Source organism: Podarcis muralis, chromosome 2, assembly GCF_964188315.1.
Source record: "Podarcis muralis chromosome 2, rPodMur119.hap1.1, whole genome shotgun sequence".
Taxonomy (NCBI): Eukaryota; Metazoa; Chordata; class Lepidosauria; order Squamata; family Lacertidae; genus Podarcis; species Podarcis muralis.
The window spans coordinates 72388257-72407235 of record NC_135656.1 but is presented as its reverse complement, the minus strand read 5'-3'; the positions used below and the strand labels follow the sequence as shown (position 1 = coordinate 72407235).

The window sequence follows — 18979 nt, the reverse complement described above, 5'->3', positions numbered from 1 at the left end:
CGAACAGGGGCCAAGAGCAAGCAAAGCAAGATTGAGAAAGACAGTGTCTGCTTTTGCCCTAAGCGCTTAAAACTATATTCAGCAGCTATGGCTGATATTCAGTACTTTTGGGTGGGTGTGTAACACTCTGTGCTAGCCTGAAGCACATTCTTTTTTCCACCCAAAAAAGCACTGCTGGTGGACCTGCCTGCCCTCCCCCAAGTTGGAGGCTACCAGAATCTCTGGTTGCAATTAATCCTCTACGGCAGACACGTCCAACCTCAAGTTGCCAGCAATCTACCAACAAGTATCAAAAACTGGCAGTGATCTACCACCCTCCGTAGTCATTTCAGTTTATTAAATAAATAAATAAATAAATAATCTTTATTTCACAGATACAGAAGTTATGTTTGGATATCATTATGACAGATCCAAATAGTTACTAGATGGAGAAGTAACTAAACAAGTGAGAAAAGTCAAGCTATATTTTTATATTAGTTTGCATGGATCTGAGGAGTCAGCTTCTCTCTTTCTCTCTCCTGTCAACGGGAGTCTCGCAGCTGATGGGGATCCCGATAGTGCCTCATGCCTCCCTCTGTGCTGCTCAGGGTTGCATCGCTGTGGAGACTGGCAGCGGCAGCGGTTGCTGCTGCATCTGAGGTTGCAGAGAAAGGCCCCACGACTGACCAGAGACAACCCGGCAGTCAACCGCGGGCTCGCGATCGACGTGTTGTACATGTCTGCTGTACGGTATGCATATTGTGAAAAAGTATTTTCTTTCATTAGCCGTGAACCTACTGCCACTCATTGTCATGGAATCACCCGAGTTCTAGTATTATGAAAGAATCCTGGGGGCATCATTCATACATGCCTAACAATCATAATCCCCTCCTTATCTGCCAAATCAGTTATTTGTTCATGCTGAGCATTAAGCATTAATCTGTCCTTGAGTGCAACAAGGGCTAGAACACACAGTATTTTATCTGTGTATTATTGCATTTAATGCGTCCTTCTGCTGTTGTTAATTAGCAGTTGTGGTTGGGAAGGCATTCAGGATTGGGACCGCAGTGGAATGGAAGAGGGTTTTTTGTTTTTAAGAAACAAACAAACCAGGAGAGAATTTCTCCAAGAAAAAACAAGCGCATAATAGGGGAAATAATAGGATTTTTCTCAGGACAGTGAAAGGACAAAGCACTTTCCTCTTGTGCCAAGGGTCCAGATTCCCATTCCACCTCTGCTGTGGTTGCTGTTTAACAAGAACTAACCCAGATACATGAAATGCACAGCTGCAGTTAACATATCATGTAGTTTGGTTCCCAGAGGACATTTTCTATTCAGAGATTCAGGATTCCACACCTGTCACCAGAACTAATTATTTTCTGCTACTGGACTAGGAATCTTACAATCTAAGTTTCTAGTGCACCCTGATAGACATCTTAATGACTGTACCCGAACCCATCCCTAATGATTCTCAGCTTGAACACAGCCAATGGCAGTTTTGCAGGCTAAATAATAAACTGATGGAGAATGAGCCAAACCCATCCAGTGAGTGCTTTCAGAGCTTTCCCACATGGAACATTCCCTCTGAATCAACCAGGCCCAGTCACACACACAAAATGGGCATGTGTGACCTTCAAAACGTTTTTCCTTCAGTTCCTCCTCCACCTTTTTTGAGGGGGGAGTTAATAAATAACTAAAATAAAGAAAAAACCTCCACAGATTCTAGGAAACACTGGTTATGCTTTGAGGTTAACAATGAAAAATGATATTATAAACCCTGGAGTATGAGATGGCAAGATTTGTGCTCCAACTTTGTAGGAGGGATTTCAAGTTGCTTTTCTTTGGCTGTTAAATCATCAGTGCCTTTTTAAAACCCACAAGAATGTAGCAATATACGTGCTACCAGTTTTCACTTTCTCATGCTCCGGGAAAAACACTGCCACCCCAGCTCTCTCCCTCCCCATCCCAAGAAACTGCTGGGAAATATTTAACCACCTTCCAATTATCCGTCTAGGCTTAACAAACTTTGTTTATTATTAAACAAAATAAAAATACTAAGTTCTAAAAGACTTTAAACACTTTTCTCTCTTTTTGGTTAGTTCATTATTGAAGTCTGCTGGTTGAGGAATTCTCTATGCCCAGAGATGATCAACTTCTTCAATACAGTCACTGCCACCATTACATCACTGCTAACCCTCCCCTTTGGTTAGAGTAAAAGGTAAAGGGACCCCTGACCATTAGGTCCAGTCGCGGACGACTCTGGGGTTGCGGTGCTCATCTCGCTTTACTGGCCAAGGGAGCTGGTGTACAGCTTCTGGACTATGTGGCCAGCAAGACTAAGCCACTTCTGGCAAACCAGAGCAGCGCATGGAAACGCCGTTTACCTTTCCGCCGGAGCGGTACCTATTTATCTACTTGCACTTTGATGTGCTTTCGAACTGCTAGGTTGGCAGGAGCTGGGACCGAGCAACGGGAGCTCACCCCGTCGCGGGGATTTGAACCGCCGACCTTTTGATCGGCAAGTCCTAGGCTCTGTGGTTTAACCTACAGCGCCACCCACATCCCTTCGGTTAGAGTACTCTGAGCCAATAAATCAGCCTTTCCCTTAAGCTCAGACAGGGACAGCAGGGAAGGAGGTCCAGAACAAAGTTGACTTTGATCAGAACAATGTAGTGCCCAGTTTACCCAAAGTACAGTATATTCATCAGGAACAGCAAACACATATTAGATGCAGCAAAAAGTAAATTAATTTAGAATGCATAAAATAAAATGAAAGCCCTTCCTAACACAATAATAAAGTGCATGTTACACAACAATCCAATGAGACCTAGTTACTGTAATAGTGATGAGAAGGATGGTAGCTCAGAGCAACTGCTTTGCATTCAGACGGACCCAGGTTCAATCCCCAGAACTGACAATTTTGGCTAAAACCCCAGAGAACTTTTGCCAGTCAGTGTAGAAAACACTGAGCTAGATGGATCAACTGTCTGACTCAGCATAAGGCAGCTTTCTATGTATGTTCCTATTGTGTAAAATTGGTATTTAAATAGTTCCCGACTTCTTGTTTCAGTACTATGTGGTCAAGGATTATTTCCCCCTTTTTTGCTTTTGTACTGAGCTTTCCTCTCTCGGCACCGTTCTTCATCTAGTGCTGTGCACTGGAAGGCCAAGGCAGGGCCCAGCTCAGAAGGGACATTACTCTCAGGAACCCTGCACTGAGAAGCACAGCCTAGGCGCTGTGCACCTGGGAGCTGCATGAGATTTCTAAGCTATCCCTCCACTTTCCAGCACTAAAGGGCAAGATAGCACAGGGAAGTGATGCAGAGGCCTCTGGGGTATTACTTCCTATTGTGCTGTGTAGGCAAAGGGCTGGCTGGCTGAGAAATGCTACCTCGCCCATCACTGCTGGTTCAAGTGGTACTGCCTGATGACACTTTTGACCTGTAAGGTGCCAGGAGTGTAGGTAAAGGAGGATTGGACCCTGCCACTAAGGGCTTTAGGCTAGTTAAGGGGGCACACACAGTTTCCCTCTCCCAGTAGGAAAACAGCCAGGGGAGCTGCCACTGCTGCCCACCTCCCAGCATTTGTCTGAGGCAAGTGCGTCACACTTACATAATGGTGGTGACAGACCTGGCATTGCTGCTGTTTAACGCAGATCAGATCTCTACATGTATTGTTCAATTCGCTTCCACTGGTGGCTGTTCCACTAACCATCCTTTGTACAGTGGTACCTCAGGTTAAGAACTTAATTCGTTCTGGAGGTTTGTTCTTAACCTGAAACTGTTCTTAACCTGAGGTACCACTTTAGCTAATGGGGTCTCCTGCTGCCGCCGCGCGATTTCTGTTCTCATCCTGAAGCAAAGTTCTTAACCCAAGGTACTATTTCTGGGTTAGCGGAGTCTGTTACCTGAAGCGTCTGCAACCCGAAGCGTCTGTAACCCGAGGTACCACTGTAGTAGCTGTGCTCCACTGAGAAAGCACAGAGCTGACTGCCATACCCCAATTCTCCCTGATCTGGTACACTAAAAGTAACTGGAGGCACTGAGAGAACTCTCAGCCTCCAGAGAGGTGTCCAAGTTTTCCACAACCACTACCCAGAAATATTATCTGACATTTTCAATTATTTGTGATTTGTGGGGTTTTCTTCAAGTGTTTTGAAATCCGCTGAAACATCGTAGTTGCGAAAGGAAGCTGTGGGTTGTTTCCTAGGATTGAGTTCAAACTGGACTTGTAATAATCTGGCTAATGAAGCAAACATTAAAGAGATCTTTCTCACACTTGTTTATTACACATACTGTGGTTTCTCTCCTCCCAATCTATCTTAATGGAGATCTTCACCAGCAAAGCTACGTTTTCTGGTGGATGGGTGTGTTCTTAAAACTACAGAGCCACAAATTGGAACATCTCAGCCACAGCAGGGTATTTTGAGATGCAGCTGGCTGCTGGCCTTTAAGTTCCCAAATGAACTTCCCCAAATCATCGCAATATAATATCTTAGGATCACTTCCCAAGTGCCACCTAATATAACTTCCTCAACTCCAGTGATTCCTTCAACTATTTTTAAAATTATATTTTTGTAACTCCATCTCCCTCCCTCCCTCTCTCTCTCTCTCTCTCTCTCTCTCTCTCTCTCTCTCTCTCTCTCTCTCCATACCAGCTCAGGTGCCAAATAATAGATATAAGGTGCCGATATCTTTATGGTTTGTTGAAAATAACCAACGAATTAATGACACAGGTAGGATGGTCGAATGGTTAGGCGGGGGGCTGTAGACCCCCACATGGGGGTTTAATTCCTCCTCCTTTCAGTAAAAGGGAGTCCCGTGGTGTTTCCACATCAAAATGCTAATTTGGAGGTGTACTTTAAAGGTGCTGGGCTAGGGCTTGGATTGAGTGGGGGGTGCCCCTGTTTCACCCCTGCTGGCCTCTACCACCCACTGTCTGTGGAGTGAATGCTGGGCCTAGCTCCCCCTCCCACCCACCAAACATGTGGGCATGCCAAAGCGCTCCTGACAAGATCTGCACTGGTGGCAACAGAAGAAACCCCCTAAATGGCACTTTCTAGGTGCAGGGATGAGCCAGCCTAGCTGCTGTCATGGGATGACACCAGGCCTGATCTGGACCTGACTGCTGCTCCCGCTCCAGGCTGACGTAGCAGTCTGTCTGCCTCCCCTCTCTTCTGCCCTGGTCACTGTGTGATTTTTAAGCAAGGGGAATAGGTAACAAGGGAGGATTTCTCACCTCAGTTGTGGAGTTTTTCTCAATCCCCAATCTACGAACCTGAGACAGAAAAGGAAGAGAACTGGGAAAGACGGAAACTGCTCTCATTTGCACACTCCTGTCATTCTCTTCCTCCAAATTATTTTAGCTGTGGTGGCAGTTGGTGTACCTCAGGAAGTCTTATTCCCAGTTCCCTGCAACGAAGCTCCCTTATTGTTGGAAAAGAAGCAGTCAGCATTAGCCAGAACTTACCTGCCATCCTTGAGGATGCATGAAGCCAATTTCAGAATCTGTTTTATTACACTCATCCCATCCTTTCCTCCATCCAGTGCACCAAGATCCTCATATCTAGAAACCAAAGACAAGGTCTAAAAACCCAAAGCATTACCCAGCTTTACACACAGCAGCAAAACAAACAAGGCCACCTGAAATATATGTTTGCTACTGACAGGCAGTGGCAGTTCTCCAAGGTTTCATTCAAGCAATATTTTTTCTGGCCCTACCTGGAGTTGTCAGGGATTGATTCCGGAACCTCCTGCATACAAATCACACGCTCTATCACTCAGCTATGGCCCATTCTTTCAAGGGAAATGGAAAAGGCCATGACACCTCAGAACCATGCCAGGGAGATGGGGAAGGAGTCCAGCAGCTGCTACCATCTCTTCAGAAAATGGCGAGAGCCCCTTTGAACTCAAAGATCTCCCCACATCATACCTAGACTGGCCTTTAGAATGCCAGCAGTCCTCACCAAAGAGCAAAAGGGGGGGGGGGCAGAAATGTAGTGAGGAACAAAGAGGGGAGAGGTTTCTGGCTACCTGAGGATTTCTGCCGCCAACTGAGTCATGTCTTCATGGAAAATGTATGGTGGATTACTGATTATAATATCTATCAAACCCCAGGGCAGTAGGCATTCCCAGGAACCTACATTGAAGAAAGGATAAAAACAAATGTTAGGTTGACAGAAATGATAAATATCACCAAAATTAATGCTACTGAATATTTTTGATGCAACCAATGTATACATATTGTCAAAAGAATTGATCTAAATATGATCTTAGCAACACAAATTGCAACTCAGTGGAAAACAGCTGAAAAACTTGCACTGGATGCTTGGTACTGCTCACTCTGGAATATAGCTATAAAGGAGAAAATCACATATAATTTGAGATTTCAGCAAGGACTAGAATCCCCGGACACTTTTTATACGGTTTGGCATTCCTTTATGACATATATAGCAGAACCATCATTTTCAAGACAAGCCTGGCAAATCTGGAACTAGAGTTGACAGTCCTAACTTGGGCTCTGTTATTTTTAAATCATGTGCAACTACTTATTCTATGTGCCTATTTTATAATTTTGTTTTTCACCATTTAATTTTTGTCTACATTATAGAACGAAATAAAAATTATAAAAAGCTTTACCAAAAAACAAAAGCAAAACAAAACAAACTTTAGGCATAATAACAGGCTCAAAGGTAACTTGCGAAATTGTATTTGTTTATCCCTCCGGACCTGCCAGAATAACTAGCAGGTTGGTCTGGATCACATGTGTAATCCAGCCTTCATAAACCATGGTTCATAAATCAAGGGTGTCAAGCACTCCTCCCCTCCTCTGACAAAGAGAAGATGAAGGAGAAGCACTTGGTGCAGAGACTAAACAGCAGCTTATAAGGCCTACACTGATCATCTAAATGACACCACGGTCCCCCCGCCCAATAAAAAAATAAATTAGAAAACCCTTCCAAACTTATAAACTGCAGAACAATGTTTAAGGGAACTGTATGCTGTTAAAACAGTGGTGTGAAAAGCAGCAGTAGCGCTCTCCCAATAAGTGTGTCCTGCTTGTCAGGACTGGGCATGATGGTGGCAAGTTTGGGGGAAGCTACAGGTTGGTGGAAGCCTTGCAGAGGCCTCTACCACCAACTTGGAACTCCCTGACCTCACTGCCTTGCCCTTCTATTCCTAGCCACTGGGAGGGCACTGCTGCCGCTCTGCTCCCCGCATGGGCTGCTGCTGTACCTGGCCGGATTATAAAGAACAACATATGAAGCTGTGGCAATTTTGGAATAAATAATACCTTAAGGGAGCTATAGCACCACAGGTTTCATAGCACTATATTGGGTGCTGAAACATGCCAATGGTTATATAATGGCAGCCTTATAACACAAAGTGTTTCCCAGCATCATGAATGCCAATGCCCTACAGTTCTCAAAAGCCAAATTCTGGTTATTTTTATGTCTATTCACATCCTGCCTTTTTCCCTGACAGGGACTCGTACCTGTTAAGTTTTAAAAATCTGGCAAAATGGCCGCTTCAGAATTTTGTTAAGACATTTAAAGTGACATATTTGAAAAAGGGACTTTTTCTTCAGGGGAGGAAAAAAGTTACTGAAGTGCAGCCAGGTTTGCTTACCTCAGCATTCAAATTGTTTACAAAAATCAGCAAGCCACTGCTTTGCAAGTACTGTGCTGCCATATAAGGCCTCAGCTCAACACATTTAACTCATTCTTCAACTGAAAATAATAATATAAAGTACAGGGCTATTATTTTTTTTTACATAAAGCTCATGACACATTTTTAAAAAGCAATAAATCAATAAAATAATTGAAAACAGAGAGCACTAAAAGGAATAAAAAGCAGAATACAAAATATGACAGAGGTAACTGGGCAAATTATTGATGCATTTTGGGTACCACATACTAATACAGTGTTGAATGTACAGAAATGGCGGTTGGCAACTGTGTTCTGCAGGTCACTTCTGACATGTGAGAATTAGCACTCCTGCATTTTAATACACAATGGCTCTTGTCTTTGACCTTCCCCTGGTACCAATTAACATGAGCAACTGCATATATGAAACTTACTTGAAGACACATCATGGTGAAGGATCTTTACCCTGTCCTGCAGATGTAACCTTTTAGAGAAGAGATCATACATGAGATACAGATCATCTTTTAATGTAACAATTGAAAATGGCATTAAAACCCATCACATCCAATCTAATGAAGAAAACCATTGCAACAATCAACAGCAGTTTTTCAGTCTGAAAACTGTGAAGTAATTATTATGTTTGGCACAAGCTCAAAAGAAAAAGAGAGAGATGTTATTAGTGTAACCATCAATTATGCAAAACTTTGATTAAGCAAGGAATTTTGCACTCCTCACTGCAGTCCTCCTCTGTAGGAAGTCATTAGAAAACTAAAGACGATCAGTCTCCGTGGCTGGCAATTACCGTATTTTTCGCCCTATAGGACACACTTTCCCCCCTCCAAAAATGAAGGGGGAATGTGTGTGCGTCCTATGGGGCAAATGCAGGCTTTCGCTGAAGCCTGGAGAGCGAGCCCCACAAGCTCGGGGGACAGCGGGGAGGTGGAATGCCGCCATTCCGCTGTCCCCCGAACTGGTTTGGAGGCTGGCGGCGGGGAGAAGCCCGCTTCTCCCTGCCGCCAGCCCCGCAAACTCGGGGGACAGCGGGGAGGCGCAGCACGCCATCCTGCTGTCTCCCGACGTGGTTTGGAGGCTGGCGGTGGGCTTCCCCCGCCCCCAGCCCCGCAAGCTCCCAGAGCGATCGTTAAGCTGCGCGCAGCTTCGGGATCGCTCTGGGACCCGTTCTGGGGGAGGGGGAAGCTCGTGCTTTCCCCGCCCCCAGCCCCGCATGCTCCCAGAGCAGGCTTTGCGCAGCTCTCCGCAAGCTGTGGGAACCTGGTGTGACTTCGCGCTGGCCTCCAATGGCTTGCGGAGAGCTGCATGTTCTGGGGGCTGGGGTGGGGGAAGCTCAGACTTTCCCCTCCCCAGCCCCGTTCCTGGGGGGGGGGGAAATAATTCCCCCCCTTTATTCCCCCCCCCCAAATCTAGGTGCGTCCTATGGGCCGGTACGTCCTATAGGGCGCAAAATGCGGTACCTTCTTCCTCCCCATCTCCTTTCCAACATCATAATATACCACTAAATCACCAAGTTTAGCTGGCGGTATATTATGATGTTAGAAAGCAGGAATCGCCACACCCTGGCTGCTGCTGTTATATGTTCAACACCACCATGTGTCTGTAACATTGCTTTAGTGGGGTTTGTATATATTGTATATATTGTTTATAGTGGGTCATAGCAGCGGTTGTGGAGAAGGTGGCCATGGGTTGAGGAAATGGCCTCACAGGCCAAATTAGGACCCCTGCCAGCCAAATTTAGCCACAGAAAGGTTTCCCCACCGCTGTCATTGAAGATGGGCAAAACAGAAATGTGATCAAACAAAACGAAATTTTGCAGCTGTATAACATTCTGCAGAATAGTTATTACGTAAGTGGAAGCTGAGAGAACAGTTGCTTGACAAGTCCTTACGTGGGTAAGCAACAACAGTCGGTGGTGGAATTTAGGAACTGAAAGAAAGGGATGCCAAGTCCCATGGCTCTGGCCAAGTTTCTCAGTACAGGGATCATAAGCACATGGCAAATCCTGACTAGGAATAAAGGGCCCCCTAAAAAGAAAAGAAAATCCACCAGTCTGCAATCACATGCCTTTGGGAGATATGGGCGTGGGACTCATTAGCAGAGAATGGGTCTTACCCAAGATTTGCCCACAGGGGAGCACTAACATTATAACATGCCGCTTAAAAGGTGTAGCAAGCCCACAACTGGCTTAGATGGGAAGATAACGTGGCTTAATATGGTGGCCTTGTGGAAAACCGCTGCAGGGGGACAGGCCTTGACAGCCTCTCAAGATTAAAATGTAAAAATGAAAAGGTGAATTTGCAAAGCTCCATGTTTGCTTCCTACTCACAGCTCCTTATCAGATTCTCCAGCACTAGCAGATCGGGAGATAGTTCACCTGACATAACATCTAGAAGTCTGAAAATCCTGTGGCTGGTGCCTCTTTCACCAGCAGCCTGTAAGGAAAAAGCCACGTGTGGGAAACAGGTGGCTCTGCTCTGCTACAGGCAGCTCGTATCTACTCTGTGGGCTAATTTAGACCCACAAGATTCAGTGGTGGTGTTCATTTTCTCAGAGTAATTATCCCGAGACAACGAAATGCGTATGCAAACTAAGGACACGTGCTTTAGCCGCCTCAACTTATACTGCAGATCACCATTCCTCCCCAAAGTGAAAGTAGAGTAAACAGAGAACCAGGATGGGTGACTCTTTTTCAAGTCATTTCTGGGTTGGCCTGATTTACCAGTTCAATGAACAAAAATGACTCAGAATCTGAAAACACCATTCCAAGTCTATGCAAACAAATCTGTAGTCCTTTAGGACTCATTTACTCCACCAAATATTACTAATAGTCTTGGTTAGCAAAACTATTTGCAGAGGGCATATCTTTTCTAGAAATAGAGGGATAATCTACAGTAGGATAAGAGAGTCCCTTCTGATAATTAACTCATCAACAGGCTGCAGTCCTCTCTATTACTGCAAGTGCTCCTGGATGACACTGGTTATTTGGATCCACTTCAGTCTTGGTTTAGGCCTGGTTTCAGGACTGAATCAGGACTGACCTGTATCGGGAAAGTGGCAGGGGAAGTGCAACCCTGTTACTCTTACTTGATCACTCAGCAGCTTTTGATATCATTGAGTATGGTCTCTTCCTAGATCAACTGTGTGGGATGCAGTTTGGAGGCACTGGACTACAGTGGTTCTGTTCCTACCTGCCCAGTGACCTGTCCAATTGTCCTCTTCAAGCATGCAACTAGGGAAGCGATGGAGCACAACCCTCCACTTGCCCTGTCTGGGGCAGATGAGAGCCCCAAAACATCTGGAATGCCATTGGCTCCCTACCACTGCTCCAGGAAATTGTGCAGACTGGGTCAGAGGTAGAGGGCAAGTGAATAGATGGTGGTGAGGAGCTGACAGGCCCCCAAGACTTACAAATTGCACCAATAGCTGTGACATGCCTAGCTGGGCCTATTCAATCTCAAGGATGGGAGAGAAAGCTGTCTCCATTACTATAGCAGAGGGGCTGTGCTCTTCTCCAACCACTCACCCCTGATCTGATCCCTTGAATTTTCTTTTGTGAGGACTTGCAAATAATAGCCAAAGGGCACCTTTTTAGAGGACAAAAATGCTTGTGACTAGCTCAGCAATACTCGGAACAGAATGTGGTGGCCGCCTAAAAGGCCCAGCAGTCTAACTCAGAATATCAGAGATTCCACCTGCAAGCTGCAATTTTCATGATTTTAAACTAAACTAATGCAACTGTCTCCTGCTCACATGTTAGTTGGTTCAACTTTCCCCCAACTCTGCTGCCATTCTGAATGGATTCCTCTCCCCGCACCCCCACCAGCACAGCGGAAAAGTAGTCATGCTTGTTAATCAGAAATTCACAGGTATCAAAATACTCCTCCTGTGAGATAGCTCTACTGTGTTGCACCCATTGTTATCTACTGATATTACAACACAATCTCTGAATTACTGTGTAAACATCCCAAATGGGTCTGGGTGCTACAGGAAGGGGAATAAAGTAAAGTCTCTGGCTGTCAGAAGAGAACAAAGCCATAATTAAGAAAGGGTGACGCTTATGAAATAAAAGGAAGGAATATGTTTATGGTTCCTTTCTTCACTCTTCACTCTGGTGATATGTAGTAATTAATGTAACTTGATCATGATGATAGAGCGAGCCCATGTCTTATACTGTAAACCTTGTTTATATTTAAAAACCTGGGTAAAATTAAACAATGTATTAATAAGAATAAGAATAAGAATTTGTATACTGATCTTCATCTGAAGATCATATGGTGGTTCACAACATAAAAATACAAAATGAGAACACAAAATACATAAATAAAACAAAAACAAACCAATAACCCACCTCCCACAATCAGATTTGTAGAATGATGATCAGCCAAAGGCCTGGTTATAGAGAAATGTTTTTGCCTGGCACCTAAAGATATGTAATGAAGGTACCAGGTGAGCCTCCCTGGGGAGAGCATTCCACAGAAGGGGAGCCACTGCAGAAAAGGCCTGGACCTCTCATGGAGAAGACACACAAAGAAGGACCTTAAGGACGCCTTTCCCTGTATAAACCATGACAGATTCTGCGTCCATCATCTGAGGCCCTTTTTCATGCGCTAATTTCCCCCTCTGCAGAGGGGGAAAGGTGTTGAAAGCCTAAATTTCAACAGAAAGTAATCTGACCGTGACAAGGGGCTGATGTCAATATCATTCACTTTCAGATCACCCTTTTCCTGCTCAGTTGAGAGAATAAGGTCCAGAGTGTGGCTTGCCTTATGTGTTGGTCTGATGACATGTTGGGACAGCTCCATGATAATCATGGCAGCAATGATGTCCTGAGCCAGTTGCCTAGGCACGAATGTTGAAGTCTTCCAAAACCAGCGGTCTTGGGAGTCCCCAACACCGCTTCCAAGACCAGTTCTGTCAGCTCAGGCAAGGAAACTCCTGGGCAATGGTGGTAAACTAGCAGAATCTCTAATCTGTCCTGACTGCCCAGTGCCAGGAACTCAATTCTAGTCCCCCCAAACTGGACAGAGAGCCTGGAGAGAGAGACAGAGAGAGAGGGAATTTCTATAGATGACAGCAACTTGCCCTCCCTGTCCCTCAAGTCTGCCCTGATGCTTGAGTACCCAGGTGGGCACAGCTGGGTGGGACGAACTCCATCCTGCTCACCCACCCAGGTCTCAGTGATACAGACCAGATCAGCCTCCTCATCCATGATCAGACCATGGATGAGAGGGGTCTTACTCAGAGAACCCCTGGCATTCATCAATAGAGTCAAGGGCTAACTGATAGGACAACTGCAACCTGCCAGGCTGGAGGAGGGGCTGGCACATGGTACAGCCACTAACCGCCTGTGGCATTTGCCCTTTACCTGGCCTGCCCTCCTACCCTGAATCACTGTGATTGGGGTCGCCCCTGTTATTCCCCGCTCTTCTCTTCCTAGGCATGTCTTACTCCCTTATTTTAAAAACAACGAAACTCCCAAATTTAAAAGTTAAAAACCAGTTAAAAACAATTTAAAACATTGTAAACAATTGGGGCAACACCAACAGCAACAAAATCCACTAAGCTATACCCCGACCCAAGAGTCTGTTCAGCTGCCTCAGCTTTTGTAGCTGGAGTCAGTCAGGGAGCAGGTTCTCACAGCCAAGATCTTAATCTTGTCTTATTTTTTTTTTAAATCTGATCGAGTTTTTCCAGTAATTATGGGTTGGTTGTATGATAGTTGATTTAGTAATGCTTTCTAATATACAAGTGCAATAGCACTTGGAGAGTTACGGCAGAGTTGTTTACGCTGCATCCCACGGTTTTAAATCCTGACCATTAAAAATGTTTGTTTATACAACCCAGATGCTTTGTTTAAACTGCCTGAAATTAGGAACAGAGCACCAGTAAACTGACCAAATGTCAGACACATTGGTAAAGAAATAGAAAATGTTGGCTATTAGTATATATAGGGAGGGTGCTCTTACCTTGCTGCATTTTCCCTGGCGAGATTCACAGCAGCTTGTGATTTATCTGTGGCAATGACTCTGCTCTAAGAAAGAAAGGGAAGAAGAAGAACAGAAGCAAACATGAAATAATTTCTTGGGCATAGCTGGTAAAAAAAATGCCATTTGGAGCAACTGAGATGAGCAAGGCCAGTGTAATGCTTTGGAACCGAGCTCTTTCTAAGCCCCCATCTGCACTATATATTCAAAGCAGTTTCATACTACTTTTATATGGCTTCTCCCAAAGAATCCTGGGAAATGTAGTTTGTTAGGCATGCTGAGAGCTGGTAGGAGATCCCCTATTCCCCTCACAGAGCTACAATTCCAAGAGTTGCCTGCGAAGAGGGAATGATTGTTAAACCACCCTGGGAATTCCTGAGCCACGCCAGGTACGAGGCTGCTGGTGCAAAAAATAAATAAATGAATATGATGTTTGTTCTTGACTTTCAGACCTCAGGTGGAAAACTTTTGGAAGCAGTGGCTCGTCTTTCCATTCCTTGTTTCCTAGTGAAGCAGGGCAGGGGCAGGTCTCTCAACATTATTGTCATAAATGAAAATTTCACTCACATGAGGCAGCTTCTTCAGGAGACTCAGAGCAATCGCTCCTGAGCCACAGCCAACCTCTAGGATCACAAGTCCATTGTTCTCTGGAGACAGCTGGGCATGCTTGCAGTTTGCTGAGGTCGATCGCTTCCTGCATTCTTCATCCACAATAAGGGAGACCAGTTCCTAGCAGGTAAGAAGCAGGTTCTGTGATGAGTCCACAGGAGTCTGACCCTAATTTCTCAGTTTACTGTCTGAATGCAGAGCTTTCTGTATGATACTGTAGAATTAGCTGGTGTGTTGAGGCATGTGCTGAACACAATATATTATATATTATAAAGCCAAGTGCTGTGGAAAGGGTCCTCGTTTATTTCTTAAAAAAGGATGCCTAGGAACCCTTAATAACATTAGCACAATAGTTTTGTATGCAGTGAAAACCTGTACAAAACCCCTTCACCATGCAGAAACAAAGCCTGTAAGAACAACGCAAATGCCCCAAAGTGCAAAGGCAAAAAAAATGATAAGGCTTTAATAATGTTGAGTTATTGTTAGTATTTTTTGTGTGTGCATTAATGCCTGCGTTAGTGTGGAATGGAGACTTTTCAGAAAGCTGCTTACTTCACCTGAGTGGCTTTAGACCAAAAAGTTTTCCCCAGGAGAGACGCCTGTTTGCCTGTTACACCTGTGTATTTGCATACCTCCTCCTCTAGAAATTGAGCAACCAGAAAGTGGGTCATAATAGTACATCTGAGGCTACAGAAGCCTAGAAGGAATCCCATCTGTCTCTTCCAGTTTTCTCCCACGTGTTTGCAGCATGGCTGGTTGCTGTGGGAACTATTAGGATGTTGAAAACTGGTAATGAAATGTAGAAATTGGGGCAGAGGAGTCCTTCAGGGTTTGCTGCAAAATATTTACCCGTGGGGAGTGGGTAGCTAGAGATATTCACACTGACATGGGGAAAAGGGAGGGATGATGCTCAGCATAGGACTCAGCCTGCAGGTTGCTCAATTCTATGAATGCTCTAGGACTACAGCTCCCATCAGCCCCACCTTGTCCAAAACATCTGGAGGGCACCCGGTTGGTGAAGGCCGTTCTAGGAGGCCCTCAATGCCTGAGGCCATGTTCATATGCATTCCAGAATTAAATTAATTTTCCTAATCTAAAAGTGAGAATAATGGATTACAAAGCAAGGGGAGAGGGGGACAGATGACAGTATGCAACAAGAAACTCATCCTGGGCTACATTCTCACAAATGCAAAGCTGTAGTGATGAAAAGAAAAGGATTAGTATTTTTGGTGTAGGAGAGTTTCCACCTTTCTTTCCTTCACAAGCAGAATATGCTCACACACAGAATATTCTTAGAGCTCCCACAAGAAGGCTGGAGATTACACAGAAACTCAGGAAGCACAGGTCTCTAGTACTCTCTACTTTCATTTGTTTTGCTCTCTCTTTTTCAACTGAGAGATGGGAATTGTGCTGCCGGCAGCGGTCATAAAAGGGGCACTTCCACGAATTTGCAGGTGAAGTTTGTACCCATACTTAGAAAGCTTTGTCAGCAAAAGCACCCTTGAACGTGCTGGCTTTCTGGTACTTTGCAGCAATGTGTGTTGTACATACAAAGGCCTCAGCACTTCAGGAAAAATTTCAAGCACCAGCGTGGAATGCTGAGACGTATCACATGAGCATACAAACAACGAGCTTATATTCACGGTGGTGTTTATATAACAGTTGCATAAGGAAGGGCCCTGCTTCCGCCCTTTTCCTTGTTAGCTTACCGCCTTAAGGATCAAAATTCCATATAAACAGAGGCAGATCCATGCAAACCTGGATCTGTGCCCAGTAAAAAAGGGGTGGGAGAAAAAGGAGCATGGGGGAAAAGAAGACTGCTAGATCTTCCACACTAGCCCTACCCATGTCTTAAACCTCCCATAGTTTGTCCTCCCAGAGGCTTTCCTCATCAGTTGGCTCTTTGGTTGGTTTATATGTGCTCAACATAAAGCCAGGCCTGCCATCACCACGCCTAGTTTCATCCTTAACCAATGGACCGGTGAATGCCATTAATTTATGGGTATATAAGAGAGTGGGTTTAACTGGATTACCCATTCAGCGTGCAGGGTATTTTGATTCAAATTGCGCCGAATTTAATGGAACTTCCAACTAGGTAAATGCAGACTCTAGAACTTGTGGACATCCAATGAAGCTGAACGTCGGAGGAATTCAGGACACATCAAAGAAACTACTTATTTGCATGGCACATAGTTAAAACTATGGAACTCATTCTCATAGGAGGCAGTGATGGCTTTGAAATTCATGGAGCACAAGGCTATCAACAGCTACCAGCCACAATGACTATGTCCTACCTTTGCTCTTAGAGCCAATGGGCCTCTGAATATCAGTAGCTGGTACACACACACACACATACAGACACACACCATCTTGAATTTGAAGCACTACATCTATGCACCCTGGCATATTAGTAATTCTGAATTATAATTTCTTCTAGGAAAAGCTAAATCTTGCTGCATCATTATCTCAGAAACTGGTTACTCTCACTATCTCCATTAAAGGCTCCCCTCCCACATTTATTTATTTTTAAAGCAGACAGCATCGTATTTCTACTAGGGTACAAATGGAACAATGTCAGAGATGCAGCATTTATCAAGAAATACTACTACTACTACAAATAAAACTATGCTGGTAATCCCAGGAGAACAAGGAGCTAGCGTAGGGCAAAATGTTCCAAGATTAGAACCAGAACAGCGAAAGGAAAATGGAGAAATTAAGAGCAGTGGTCTGGACGTAGCCTAATGATGCAGCTACAGAGGATCAGAGCTACAGAGGATAAAATTATGAGGTTAGAGGAATCAGTAGCACATTGGTCACAGTTTCTTCCATGTTGTCTGCAGCCTTTTCCACATGGCATGCTAAAACACTGAAGAGGCATCTGACCTAGTTTCATGTATACCCCGCAGCAACTGGATAGATGAGTCATCAGCGTGGTGGTGACAGGCTCGACCTATGGGAATATCACAACGCACGTAACTGCTTAAGAGCACTACCTACTAGTCATTCACTATGAGCACATCCCACATGCTAGACACCCTGCCAGTCTGAGTCACTGGCACAGGTTCCAAAGAGCAGTTTGAGGATTTTAGTACCTCTTTCCTAGAACTGGAGGCTGAGCAACAGCATTTCAAAATGAAACCTCCCTCCCTCCCTTGAAAACAGCAGCACCAGCTTTTTCAACAGCTTTGCTCTGGTATATATTGAACTATCATTGGTAGAGACATTGAGGGAAGGGCAGGGGAGAGAGAGAAACCAAAAAAAAGAGGACTACTTGGTTTTCATTTGCTTTAAACAATGATCAAGAAAAACAACAGCATAAAATGCTGTAAGAGGAATGGGGCAGGATGCTGCTATAATAAAACAACAACAACAACAACAACTTCTTCTTCTTCTTACAGTGGTACCTCAGGTTAAGTACATCAACAAATTTAAAGTGCTGGTTTGGGCCTTCAAAGCCTTTAAGACTTAAAATTGCTTATGACCAGCAGGGCCCTATCTTCTTTCAGATAAACCTCCTTGGTTAAAACTATTCAGTATGTGGAACAATATGTAAGAAAAGCCCAGTGATCAATTTCCTTCCTCTAAAGAAGCCTTGGAAAGGACACCCTGAAGTGGAAAAGGCAGTTACTGTGAAAGAGAAAGGGGGATGCTTAACACTTTTCCAACTGAAATCTAGATTCGCATAATCAGGAAGCAGTTTTTGTGATGTGCAAGGCAGGCCATCTGAATCAGACCAACTAGAATATGACAGCCCTATTTAAGGTGTGAATTTCTCTTCTTTTAAACTTTTCCTTGGCCTATTTGACTTTGTGTGTGTGTATGTGTATGTGTATATACATATACATACATACATACATATATATATATATATATATATATAAAATTTCCTTCTTCTTTAGTCTTTCCTACTCTTAGGTTAGACAGTTAATTCTTTCCCCTTATTTTACTGTCTCTTCCATCTAGTGCAAGGTTTCCACTTTTCTTCCCTTCTTTAGCCACAGATCTGTGTTTGTCTATTCTTGTATAGTTAAGGGTTTAGTAGGCCATTACAATGGCAGGTGATGATTATGTTTTACTAGATATTTTGTTGATTATTGTGCTGATGCACAAAATATTTTACTGCCTTATACAAACATGTCTCTTAGTTGTGGTAAACATGTATGTGTGTGCACCGCTGTGTAACCTGCTTTTAGTGGAACACTGGCATATGAATATTCAATGTAGAATATAGGAACAATGCTGAAGGCAAGAGGGCTGGAGCAGACGCTCTTAGTTCCATGAACTTTGTGGATGCCTTCACCAGAAGATACATTCCTGGAGGTACAAGTTTCTAATCTGGAAAACATTTCCCCAGAAAGTTAATTCTGGGAGTTTTGTAAGGGAAGATCACCTCACCTGAACATACAATCTATGTGTCTCCAGATGTCGTGTCAACAACTTGCAAAGGCTTGACTGGGCCAGAAATTATTTAGAAACAACCCAGTAAAGCATTCTGAAATTTTTGCAAGTAGTATGTTGGCACTGTATGACAACATACAGTGGTACCTCGGGTCACATACGCTTCAGGTTACAGACTCTGCTAACCCAGAAATAGTACCTCGGGTTAAGAACTTTGCTTCAGGATGAGAATAGAAATCGTGCTCCGGCAGCGCGGCGGCAGTGGGAGGCCCCATTAGCTAAAGTGGAGCTTCAGATTAAGAACAGTTTCAGGTTAAGAACGGACCTCCGGAACAAATTAAGTACTAA

General features: G+C 44.3%; 1 protein-coding gene across 3 annotated transcripts in view; it reads right to left on the bottom strand.

Annotated features, from left to right (window-relative positions):
• Positions 1–18979, bottom strand: part of HEMK1 (HemK methyltransferase 1, mitochondrial release factors N(5)-glutamine) — a 52458-nt gene that overhangs the window by 10348 nt on the left and 23131 nt on the right. For 2 of the 3 annotated variants that reach the window (XR_013391946.1, XM_028718694.2), the window contains exons 5-9: positions 14192–14353; positions 13607–13671; positions 8060–8109; positions 6012–6117; positions 5449–5544 (exon numbers count right to left, since the gene is read on the bottom strand). Coding sequence is in view for 2 of the 3 variants with exons in the window: in XM_028718694.2 (XP_028574527.2) it covers positions 5449–5544; positions 6012–6117; positions 8060–8109; positions 13607–13671; positions 14192–14353 (479 nt within the window). In the remaining variant the exon portion in view is untranslated. Of the gene's footprint in view, positions 1–5448; positions 5545–6011; positions 6118–8059; positions 8110–10078; positions 12671–13606; positions 13672–14191; positions 14354–18979 lie in introns of those variants that run through there. The other variant, XM_028718695.2, reaches the window with a different exon arrangement.